The sequence below is a fragment of the Malurus melanocephalus genome, unplaced genomic scaffold, assembly GCF_030028575.1.
Source record: "Malurus melanocephalus ecotype Western Australia unplaced genomic scaffold, MMel_1.1 scaffold_73, whole genome shotgun sequence".
Classification (NCBI taxonomy): Eukaryota; Metazoa; Chordata; class Aves; order Passeriformes; family Maluridae; genus Malurus; species Malurus melanocephalus.
The window spans coordinates 2,286,860-2,299,944 of NW_026623305.1; the positions used below are offsets into that span (position 1 = coordinate 2,286,860).

Genomic DNA, 13,085 nt, shown 5'->3' on the forward strand with positions numbered 1-13,085 from the left:
ACATTCTTTTGCCTTTTTCAGGAATATTACCAGGCTTTTATCCACATGTAATTACCAATTTATAGTCCATGCCCAGGCAGAATTTAAGATTAGTCTGGAAAAGGGGCTTGAAAGTGATTCTAGTCTTATGAAACATAGGTACAAAATAGCTGGTATGTTCATTATTCAAAGCACTTTGATTTGACCTTTCAAATATAATTATCAAGACAGAGACTTTTTCACAATCAAAATCAACCATTATAAGAAAACATCTCAATTCCTGAATGCAAACAGTATGAAATAGCCAGGTTACTAAAGTACCACAAGCATATATAACTATCCTTGAATAGAAAATTATTTTATTTACCTTGGTTTAGCATCATAAGTGCCTCCAGCTGCCTCGAAATGGGAAACTGGTTGTGCTGAACTTGAAAGTAACCCTTGGTTTATCCATGAAAATCCCGCAGACATATCTGGAAGAACCCATAACAGTATTTATGATAGTTACTTACATTTTTAATACCTTTTACAATCTTAAGTTTTGTATTCTCTTTGTAGTCAGGATCCCTTAGTTAACTTTCGAAGGTACCAGTAGCATTAATTTAATTTTATACTGTAGATGTGTTGTGTGTTTGTGAATGAACTTACGCTTTGCACGCAGCTTTTCCCTTTGTCTGAAGCAGATTAACCTGGCTGATGKCTGTATGCAATCACAGGTTTCTAAAATAAGAGCTGGAGTCCTTTATGGACACTTACTGCAACAGCCTGACCCTATGAAATGTCCCAACAGCTCCAGGTGCCTTGGCTGCTATACTTGGTGAAGGTACAAAAGGAATTTATTTGGGTTTGAGATACTGCAGTGAAGCCACCCAGGCAGTCTTTGTGTCATTGTGCATTTTCTGGTGGCCAAAGGCGGTTTCAGYCTGCTGCTCTCATGGCTGGCTGTGGGGCAGCCTCCTAATCCACTCTGCCACCAGACAGACCACAGCAAAGGGCTGGTGCCAAGAATGGAAGAGAAAGCCTGTCGTACACTACACATAAGACATGCAAGGCACTCTCCCTAGGGATAGGAAATGGTAGGGTCAAGATCATTAAAATGGTCTGGCAATAACACTGAGTTTCTGGAGGTAGTTTGTTAAAAAAACCCTGAGGGACATGAACAGGTTACATTCAAGCCCCGTAGCACTTGTTTTCAAATTCCATAACAAGTAATGCCTGTTGTCGTTTCCAGTTACGCACATTTTCTGCCAAGAGAATCAGCAAAACAAGTCCACTGACCCAGTTACACTTACAGGATTGGGGGCGGGGGGTGTGGGTGCGCTTTTGTTTCTCAGGTAAGGTATTTCGGTTGACCTACCTAAATTCCATCTCAACACAAAGATAACATCAAAACAAACTTACCAAGATTGTCTCGTTCTTTTTCCATGGTGCTTGCAATGTGGTTCCAGCTGGACACATTAAACCAGGAGTTAGGCTCCTTACTGGTAAGTTCTATGCCTAACCAAGCCTCTGTTTTGGACAGCACAGTGGCAATAAACTGGGACTGCACTACTCATATTTATCTAAATTGTTCTCTAACAGCAGGTAAGAGGAATAACTACATGTGTGCTTACATACATACTCTCATTTGTCCTTTGTCAAGCTTTGGTTCCTCAGGGTTTGGCAGTGCTGCMTAGCACAAGGGACTGTTTTAAACAGGTTGACACAGCCATGTAAAAAGGCTCACCATGCGTTGGTATGGATCCACAAACTACCTTAGTTTGTGCTGTGGAAACCTGTTAGGAGCAAGGTATTGACATGTCATGGTACAAAACAAGGCTAACAAGAGTGGTGYTCAGTGTTTGGAACAGGACAGCAAATGTTAAGTGGCAGTTTTAGGGTGATCTGTGAGGMCAGAATAGATGAAAACAGTTAAATGTGAATGGAGCTGGATGTCTTTCATTAAGACTGCCCTAAATGCAAGTTTGATGTTACAGAAAACATGTTCTGACAGCTTCCTCTTGTCTTTGCAGGAGGAGGCTAAACCATTTGGAATGACTGCATAGTATTTAATAGAGGTGTACCACAGTGTTGTTTCCTGGTATTTTGAAGGAGTGTACCTGTGTGTACATGTTTAATATTCCAGAAGAGTAACAACATACTGCTAGTAAAACCACTAAATCTTGTGGTTTWTTAACACTTCTGAATAATAGCTAGTTAACTTTTCTTTTTGAAGAGCAGGGTAGAAGCATGGCAGAAAGGYGATTCCCAAATGCATATCCCTGCCTTGTATTTTCATTGCCTTATATTTCAAAATTTAATTTTTCCAGTGGGCTCTAAGGAGCAAGGGAAAGGAAGAGGTTTGTGAAAGATGGGGAGCWGTTCAGTATGGAACAGTCTATCAAAGTAGAAGTGTGCCTACAATGAAAAGACTTATTTCTTCTGGCAGTGTAGATGAGTTACTAATAGCTACACTTAAAACCAGGGAAAGCAGTTTGAATCMACCTTCCCAAGGTGGTGCAGTCCAATCTGAGAGTGGCATTGTTACAAAGTAGGCATATCTTGTTGCATCAGATACACTTGGTAGAAATTTAYACTTTACATGACAAGGCTCTACAGCAATACCCTCAATAGATTTAGTAATTAATGTATAAGTGCTGCACAAGAGTATTGTTGATAGCTGAACAAGTGTGTATATAAATCAAATATATATTTATATATTTATATATGTATATATATTAAAATACATACTAAGAACTATGTTCTACTAAGAACACCTCTGAGCTCATTTTTACAGAGGCTGAAACAGCTGAACATAACCCATGTCTGAAGAATACATGACTTGCCTGAATGATATTGGAATAAAAAATAAAATCAATGCATTTCCTATGATTAAAACTCCATATAGGTTCCAGGCTGCTGGTTTGCTACTAGAGAAGTACTCAATAAATAGTGTAATGACACAGGRTTTTATGCAAATGTAAAGAAACCCAGTTCTCTGGAGGTAAATTAATGCAGGCTTAAAATGAAAAAGAAATTTTAGTTTGATCATTGACACATGGGAGCAATTAAGGAACTTCAACATTGTAACACTATTAAAAAAATGTGGGTTTTGCTCYTTTCCCCCTTTTTACATTGCTGATAAATCACATGGGAAATAATASTGAGTTGAATGAACCTGCAAGGAACAAATCAAGATTTCTTTCAACTTATCTTTTTGATGTCARTGCTGTCTTATAAAGACCTTGGGTGTAATTTCAAAATTGACCCAAAATAACATAAGAAATCTTAGTTTTAAAACCCACAGGACAAGAGGAGTAGGAAGACACAAGTGTTAATAAACATAAACACATTTCATGTAGTTTTTAAGCCATTAAAAATATWCTAATTTTAATGAATGTAATGGAATTTTAGTTTACATATAGCAGTAGAGAAGTTTGGGCAAGAGCTTTGCTCCCTTTCCTCAAAAAGGTCTGTACCCAGTGACTAATTGGGTAACACTTCTGTTACAGATAAAGTCCCTCCCAGAAATGTAAGAAAATGCTGGGCTAATTTCAAGCTGTGGGTAGAGCAAGAAAACACACTCTGACAGTAACTATAGGAAGGGAGAGCATATTTTAGCAGCTCTAGTCCAATGATGCAACACTGAAGAAGTTTTAGTTTTGTGTCTTTAAGCATGACCTGTTCAAACATGGCAGGAAAAAGCCTCTGCTGCTTGTCCTGAAGTCTTTCAAGCCTCTTGCTTTATTTAGAGAAGCTCAGTTCTTAGGTGGCACCTGCTGGCGCCTGAGGGATTACACCCAAAYAGTTCAAGATACTCTTTTTCTTTCCATTTCCTCAGCTTGGGAAGAGAGGCCCTCTTCCAGTTTGCTCCTCCATACATCCAGTTTCTCAAAATTAATACTAAYACATGAAAATCTGCTCTTGGTATCAATTTAGTTATTTAAGAAATAAATTCTTCATAATGCAGCTCAMACAGAAGTTTGTTTTTATAAATCAGTATGAATTAAATCAACAGGACAACTAAGATAAAACTTCCAAAATTAACAGTAAAATCACTGGTTCATGTACCAACCCTACTAAGTCCCACAGACCCTCAAATGTTACATACCTAAGTTAATATAATTAAATTTGCTTCAGTTAAGTAAGGTTATGAATTTGATCAGGAAAAATATTTAACTTACCTGTGATGTAGCCTTCTAAAGCTTTTGGCACCAGTGATTTTGCAGTTCTTAGGTCCTCAGCTGAGCATTTGCCTGCTTCAAGTCCAAAGGACATTCCCATTCTCTTCAGCACCTCACTATCATCATGAATCTCAAAAGTATTATCGAAATTAAAGAGGTATTCAAATCTGCATGTAAAAAATTAAAAGTGAGATAATTCTGAAAAGAGCACAGCTGTGCTTTTCTTGCATATTCTTTCTCTGATGTTTTTGGTATGCACTCAGGTAAGTGTCTAGAGCCTTGTTTTTTTTCTGTGCAGGATCCTTAAGGAAAGAAAAGTGCAAGAAATGCTTTCTCTTTTCTGTGACTGGAATGCCTAGAGGCTTAAAATGGCACTTTCTCAATTAAAGTAACTTCGCCAAAGCAGGAAGAAAGTCTAAAATCTTCTACCTCATTAAGTAGATTCAAAGGGGAAGAGGGAGGCCTTATTAAACATGAACCTTCACTTGCAGTAAAGCCAATAAGGTCACCTGAAGCCCTGTCACCAAAATAACTATTTTGTTTTTCTGCTTTTACATTTCACTTTCTGTTCTAATGTGCAACACTCCTCCTGTGAACTGACCTATTTACTTTGGTATAATTTTGCTTTTTTGGATGCAGCTAGAAAAGCAGTCTGTTCAGAGTCCGGTGTCTTCACAACCCACCATATCTGCTGCAGGACTCTCAAAATGTTTTTAACTGCATATAAAAGTGGAAATTGAGATACCAACTTCAGACAGCTTTAAGAAAAGCAGGGGRATTTAGGCTGACCTGACACTGTCCTTAAAAGTATTAAAAGCCTGGACAGTGCTGGTCCATAAAATAAAACTTAAATCCCAGTACCTCATTCTCTGCTGACAAAACCTTTATCCCTAGAAAAGCAACCCATCTGTGAGGTACAGTCTTTAAAAGATAACTCACTCGTGGGATCTTCCATTAGCTAAGATTGCATGTTGATTTTCTTAATAGGTTCTTTTCTAATACTTGTTTTCTTATACCTGGAGCCAGGAAGCTTGGGAGCTTCACAGCTTTGAGTTTGTACAYGGAATTTTCATTTGGTGATGCAATGCTGGGTGTACTTGTCAGTCACAGACAGCATTACTTTTGTGGCTCAAACTGCATTACTTATAAAACCTATTGTTTATGCACCTTTATTCAGCATAATCATATTAAGAGGTAAAATAAGATGTGCCACTRTAATTCCAACTGGTACAATTACATTCCTGCTACCTAAAGTGGCACAGCTCAGTGTCATAACAASCTACTACCAGCAAACTGTGTAATTACTGACTCATAACTGAATTCACTTTTATGGCACAAGATTAAAAGCTTCATTTATTGATAGCTCTGCATTTCTTCTCCCATRTGCTGTGGCCAACTACTGAATGTTAGAAAAAAGGGTAACTTCTTTCCCCCTCCCAGCAAGTTTCCAAACTGAGAAATTGACAGTCTTYAGTATTTCTCCAGTGAATTTCTAGCAGCCTGCAGTCCCTGATAGGGGAATTTTCTACACTTCTTCTGCTTTGCTGTTAAAAGCTGTTTTAGGATTTTCTTTCAAGCACTCGACATGACCATTTTTTGAAGTTATATAAACTTTAGGTATGAACAAAATCAAGTAATATGATTTGCAAAGACTGTTACAAAACACACTTGCTGTTGTCACCTGATACCTTCTCTTAATGTCTCCTAATTTAATAAGCAACTGTGCAGCTGTTCTCTATGCCTGTTCACCATATCACTGGTGATTTTAGAGACACCTGGGAATCCACTCCTCTCTTTTCTAGGCCAAAGAGCCTCCTGTTCCTTCTGCCAAAGCCTTTCCAAAGCTTCATTCCTTCCTGCTGCCCTCCTGTGCCTCCCCTGGTTATACCATACCTTTTCCAAGAACATGAGAGCATACAGTATTCCAGATATAAAGCACTGCATGTGTCTGGTTTTACACTGTAGTCCGTACTGTTTTTCCTAGTAACTCCCAGCATGATTTCAGCTGTTATTGAGAAATTAACTTCTGTTGTCACAGAATGATCTACTAAACTGCCTTATTATTAATTAAGTACTAAAAGGTAGATTCAGAGGCTAATAATACTGTGTATACAAAATTTGGGTACAGTTCCTATCCCTTACCCATAGGAAGTGCCAATCTGATCACCAGTGATCTGGATTTTCTGCTGCTACAGGCAGTTCTTTCTGTAACAGTACAAGAGGCCACCTCCTACATGTTCTTCCCATTAGAGATGTTCCAATTTTTCAAGTTTCTGACACATCTGTGGTGTTTGAATGCTTGTTTAAAACAAGGTATTCCGATTGTTTTTTCTTTCTTTTTCCTAGGACAGACACCATATACATATATACATATATATATATATACTAAAATATTTTTTTCTGTTTAAATGGGACTAACATGATTCAGGTGCCTCATCTTTACAATAAATTTTTTAACTACTTCCTTTTTACCTGAAGACTTTGGTTTTCCTACAGCTTCAGAAATGCCACTCCCAGTATGYTGCTTGGCACCCATCTACCTTCTCAAACTCTAAACAAARCTCGCCCAATAACTTCTCTTTTTTYTTAATTTGTGAGACACTTCATTCTGGTTTTCCTTTTCTTGCATAGGAAAAAGCTTAGAGGACACAAACCTATGTTTCTCATGATATCAGACCACCTTTATATGTATGACATTTCCAAGCAATTACTTTCCTTTAGAAGTTCCTCTGTAAGAACAAYTTTGAGTAGCTAATGTGAGTTTAGCTCTTCATTGGACCTACTAACATCAGAGCTTTATATAAATATTACTTGGGAGAAGAAAAGAAAATGGCAGCCCTTTAAAAAGTGACTTTCAGACTGGAACCACGTRCAGGGAAAGCACTCAAGATGACAAGTGATGGAATGCAAATATTGTTCAATAAACTACAGACTGTGAATTCTCCAAACCAAGTCAATACCTTTGCTAACTGCCTTATTTAGCAGATCAGTGTAACAGTGGTTAAAACACAGCAGTTTCTGGCACTGTGTATCTGCTGCTGCTGCCACGAATCAGTTGCACAAATAATAACCACAGTGRAAAGCTGGCTTAATTTGGGTCATACACTTAATGACCTCCAGATGACATAATACCAAAGCTGGGTTATATAAATTGAAGAAGTATCAACAACTGAAATAATTTTGGTGTGCTCACTTTTAGTAGGAGTGTTTTCACACAGTTGGAGACCATAGAAGACCACTGGTCTGGATCCCAAATGCCAGATTAATCTGACAACTCAAAGCAGCAGTTCTCAAGTTTCAGTATGAAAGTTTTCAACTTTTTAACAACTTCGAAACTAAATGTAGAGCCCTGTTTAAAAGTGCAGGAAGACTTCTATAGTGTGACTATAGAATAAGGGTATAATTACACTAAATWAAAAATCCTAAAATTTCCAGCTTGCTGAACTGCAGTGCTCATGACAGTATTCCAAAATTTCGACTCAGAAAATATTGGACTTCAGTCTAATTTTCTACAAAATTCAACTTTTAATAGTATTGCTGTTTTCCATGCTGGTGCTTMGGTTACTAGAGCCTGWCTRTTTTTGCTGTCTGATTGACTTGAAGTTCAGTACAGGATTTGCATAGCAGAGAGTGAAATCTGTAATCTACAGTATTAGAGCAAAGCCCGCTATTTTCAGCTAATAAACTGGTTGTGAGCCAATTAGCAATTAACGTAACAGCACCTCATACTTCAGCCATATTTTCACAGGGTGAAGAGCACTAGCACCCACAATTATGTAAGATTTTCAGATTAATTTGAATKCAACTGTAGCAGTTTGCTCTCAAAGATGGTATTACAAATTTCTGTATTTTTTCCTTCAAATAACTTTTTGCTATTAAAATACACTTTTCAAAGTTGTTATCACTCGTARTATGTTACTTTTGTGTCACATGGATAATCTTCTGTTTCCGACTGTGTACATTTTTATGGCAGACTAAGAGTAACAATTCAGAGGCACAACCACATGGCTGCTCTAAAAAGTAGTGCTGGTCCTAGTATATAGTTTCATTCAGTTATTTCTCCTGTGCAGTGAATGCACTTTGAAATGTCAGCTTGAAGTGCCTTTTACAACAGTGAAAGTCAGACTGTTTTAACTAGAGATTGTAAGGCAGTATTAATAAACTCATTCATATTACTACTGCAGTTTCATTAARTATTTTTTAAAAACCCCAATTTCAAAACAATAAGCAACCCCCTCAAGTGACACTTGCAAATATAAATACAGTAATTACTTTTAGTAAACTAGAGAAGTTTCCCTCACTTGTTTGAGGAAAAATTCCAGTCCACTAAGAAAATAAAATTATAAAAATTAATTCCATAAACACTCACTTATCACTTGATATGCTGCAATCTATAATTGTTCTTTTGCTAGTGTTGACTATTAAGAAAGGCAGTTGTATCGTGGAGTTCAAAGATGGAGGGCCTTGATTTTGCTGTTCATTTTGCTGATTTCTTTGTACCAAGTTTTTAAATGCTATTTGCTGTAAAAAGGAAGAAAGAAAAAAAAATGATCACTGACAATAAAAGAACAGGCATCAGTATTTCCAGAAAATTAAATGCTGTAGGTCTTATTTACCAACTCTCAATACCTTCAGTAATTTTTAGTCAAAAAGTGAGTTGTGGCCTGACTTTGTCTTTGCACTGGTGAAGTTTACCAGAAGCAGAAGTTAACTCAAATTTTTATTTTGCACACATATACTATTGACTCTGCCCCACCTCACAGTCCCCGAAGAAGAAACAAGAAAGGAACAACAAGGCTTGCWAGGGAATGCTTCACAAATCCCTTTGAAAAAGCTCTGGAGTCAGAGGTCTTCTCTCGTACTTTCTATGTGTAATTACCTCAGGTTAGAAGAGAGTTAACACTGAAACAAAAGTTAACAGAAATTCCCCTACTTCCTAAGATCTGTGTTTGTATTCTCTTTCCCTTCTCATCCATCACCTTCCTCTCAAAATAATTAGTTTGGGAATTCTCCTCTGGAAGTTATTAAATAGATGCTGTTTGTGACACCACTCACTGCCTGCTCGTTTCTTACATCTGACTGCACATTTATGAAAATGTGTTTAGGAAATGTTATTTGAGGGACTGGAAGTGAGTGTGTTACACACTTGAGGCACTACTTACTCCACTGAAAGGGAAGAAGATGGATAGCCAGAATCCCAAAGGATTGGTAAACCCTTTGTCAATCAACACAATCAGGCCAATAATGACAGTTGTGAAGCATAAGGAAGTCAACTTTGTCATATTTGGACTAGAAGTTAAGAGGGCCTGAGCTGCTTTATTTTCAATAGTGTAATTTCATGCTAGTCTTAGAGGAACTGCGGATTTATTGGGTCAGACAGAATCACAATTGTACCCTAAGCAGAGAAACAGCTTTTTGTGATGTAAAAAGGAGAAGCATCAGATGTTGAAAGTTCCAGTGAGTATCAATTACATGAAAATTGTATCAGTTGGCAGGAAAAAAATACAGCCTCATTGCCTGTAATCTCATAGAATAGTTTGATTGCATTTAAATTTCTAAAAGTCTGCATAGACCAGAACACTAAAGAATGCTCCTAACTGTATTTGTAAAATGTACCTTTATAAACAAGATGCATTTGAAATCTATTTCAGAAATTAAAAGCCAAAACTCATCTCAAAGGCAAATGACAGAATGTAAAGGTGTTGGATTTGCCAGTCTTCTGCTCTTAAGATCCCGAAATGTCCATATCCGCTGAAATAATTCTGTACACTTTTCATGTTCTGTTGTGAACTTCATAGCTTAGATCCAAGAGAAATTTAGAAGGATTCGGTAGCTCTGGGAGGACTTGGAGTCCACAAAGGAGACTCGTGAGTTGTTCCCATTCTGACTAACATTGGCAAAGCTTCAGCAGAACACTTAGGAAAGCTCATGGCACACAGATGGAACGTGCTGGTTTACAGCAGGCAAAACTGAACCACAAASTGAGAGCAAGAGACTCCCCTACTAGAATCCAGAAAGGTCACATGGGTCAAACTTTTCTCCCTAGWATGTCACAGCTGTTAGTTAAATCTAGAAAGAACTTCACAGTTTCTAACATATTGGATTTGCAATTGGTATTTTCATTTATGGGGGAAAAAAATTAATATTAAATATACCTGCAGCAGCAATTCTTGCAGTTGGGCTCGCTTCTGTTTTATCCTTTCAATCCTCTTCTGTTTTTCTATCTTAAAAGATGAATATAAATGCATCAAGATATTTACTAAGTTACCTTGTCTGCTCCGTTGTGCCAAACTGAACAGGCTTTCTTTGTAAATGGGGGCAAATTGCATGGTCATATGAGTTTCTCCATTAAATAGGCCTAGCCGACTGTAATTTCTTTCTTTGTCAACTATTTTAACTCCAGTAAGGATTTAATTATTACAAGAGACTATTATCTCCCCACCCCATTCTGCCTCTTCTGCCYTGCCCGCCGAATTCCAATTAACACCAAATGAAACACTTGCTTGAGGGGATGCTTTGGGTTTTTTTTCCCTTTGGCCCTCTACTCTTTTAGAAATGTGCATGTCCCACTTTTCTCCTAGCTCCAAACTACTACACATTAATGTATGGAGGCTGGGCTTGGTATGATCACCCAAATCTTTCCAGTGACCTACACTTTCTGTCTGAGACTTGATTAAACCGACAAGATTGCAGCAACAAAAAGGGGTAGAGGTAACATTTTCTCCATGAGCACAACTCKTGTGACAGTTCAGTTACTGCTGTTGAGGTGGCCAGGTTGTCACCTGGACACRAAGTGCTGGGACAAGCTGCCTGCTGACCCTGCAGGTACAGCAGTGTTTGGAACTGGTCTCTGGGGCAATGCTGAAGAACTGGACAATACGCAGTGGGTCTGAAAGGGAATTTTCTTCATCATCCTCTTGGTGCCAGCACTCTATCAGTGGCTCCCCAAATAATACACCCTTAAATTACCTTTTCATTCAATTAGTTTCATTGAAACTAAATTATGTGGTCTTTTAAAACTTAGCTGGTCCAAACTCCTCTATCTTATTTAAAATGTTGCTTTGTGGTGGTTCCCTCCTCACCCACTTTAATGTTTAAAATGCTTCTTTCAGAGCACAGTAGATGACTTTCTTTGCTGGGACTCTTAAAACCAGCATACAGTACAGACATYATTTAGGTATGGTTTCTTTTGCACTCGTTTTTGTACCGGTAATCTTTTTATGGATTTGCATTGTAAGAAGAGTTGCCACTTTCTGTAGCTTTACAAGGAAAATGAATTCTGATTTTCACACCATGAAAATGCAGTTTTGTTTTATATTCTTTTCTATTACATCTGGGGAAGCAACATTTTTTGAAAAATATACCTGGCTTCCATTTTGTGAGTGTGCAATTAGAGCCTGAAACAGTGAATTGCATATGATCATTGAAGATGAGACAATGAAATTCAAGTCCCATATTTGYAACAATAACCTATACTGGAGACAATGTATGCACATGAATTCATACAAAATGTAGATCTATCCAGAATTTAAAAAAAAACATCCTGGAGCATAATGATTGAGCACATGCGTTCTCCTTGGAGGGATGTATTTTTCAAGGTGCTGTAATGGACAAGGACAGTAAAAGCTTTTTCCTTACCACATCTAGAAAGACAATTGATATAAATGACTTTGCACAAAAAGAACTGTTCTGTACTGGAGAGGCACCCACCCACCTTTTAAGATACCTAATGCCCAAGTATCACAAACTGAGATATATTTGCAGACAGCCATTACAGCACGCTGCAGTAAATACAGTGACTTGTGCTTTTTATTTATAGCACATTTGGCCTGAAGGACAGGCAACATTTGTGAATATAAATTCTGGCATGCCTGCAAAAAAMCACTGTAACTCTTAGCCTGCTGGAAAAATAATGGAAATAACCAATAAGAAAAACTTCTTTTTGGTTTTCTCTGATTTATAACTAGTATTTGACATCCCAGCAGGAATTACTTTTCTGTTTAATTTCCATTGAATGAGATTTCCAAGTACAGACATTAATAGAGAATTGGTGGCCTTTTAAATGTTAACCATGTTGAGAGCATAACTGAACCATCAATTCTTTTAGCTTTCTTTTGATTAATTCAAGGTACTACAGGATTTAATCTTAAAAGTAATTCCTGATTTGACTAACATCCATTTTTGTAAAGCAAAGAGCTTGGCTTTCTATAAAAATGTCATGTAATGTATACTAAATTGAACTAAGCATACACGAACAATATATTCTTTCAGTGTATTCCAATATCAGAATTTGTATTTTCATACTGCACAAGCATCAAAACCAGTCAGGTTCGAATTGTGAAAAAACCTCTCTTCTAAAGAAGAGCGAGTAAATTACCACAACATCTGAACTAAACAAACAGAATTTCCCATGTACCTCCCTTTACCTCTAGATTCTGACATTCCTGAGCTGAGTTTGTAGGAAGGCCGATCCATCGGATTTCCTTCTTCTCCTTTGAAATTATGTTCATTGCCATCAGGACGTTGAGGGCATCGTAAACTCTTCGTCTAATATTTTTCTGATCATAAGCCTGCTAAGAAAACAATACAACACTAATTACAAYAAAAGAATTAAAAAGGGACAAGCAACTGAACATATCACTCATAGACATGGAGAATATAAAACACTAAAATGGCAATTCAGGTCARAGTGGTACCAAACCATGACCCTTCAGCTGTGTTACTCCTTGGATCCCACATGAGCATGCTTGGTTGTAAAAAGGCTTGAAGCATCTGTGCARGAAATTCCATCATTACAAGTCTGGCACAGTTGAAAAGCCTGACAAGACTACATATGGTGGGTAAAAGAGTAGCCTTTTCTTAAAGTTAGTTATTTTGGTGGATTCCTCTACTTTATTATTATTATTATTATTCATTTTAATTGTCCATTTTTCAATTCAAAGA

At 37.4% G+C, this 13,085-nt stretch overlaps 1 protein-coding gene across 6 annotated transcripts in view; it reads right to left on the bottom strand.

The window, feature by feature from the left end:
• TFDP2 (transcription factor Dp-2) overlaps positions 1–13,085 on the bottom strand; it is a 51,411-nt gene that overhangs the window by 1,874 nt on the left and 36,452 nt on the right. For 4 of the 6 annotated variants that reach the window (XM_057366944.1, XM_057366943.1, XM_057366946.1 and 1 more), the window contains 5 exons: positions 12,569–12,715; positions 10,298–10,366; positions 8,512–8,663; positions 4,143–4,309; positions 347–452 (listed from right to left, as the gene is read on the bottom strand). In XM_057366944.1, the coding sequence (XP_057222927.1) occupies positions 347–452; positions 4,143–4,309; positions 8,512–8,663; positions 10,298–10,366; positions 12,569–12,715 (641 nt within the window). The remainder of the gene's footprint in view (positions 1–346; positions 453–4,142; positions 4,310–8,511; positions 8,664–10,297; positions 10,367–12,568; positions 12,716–13,085) is intronic. The other 2 variants (XM_057366945.1, XM_057366947.1) reach the window with 2 other exon arrangements.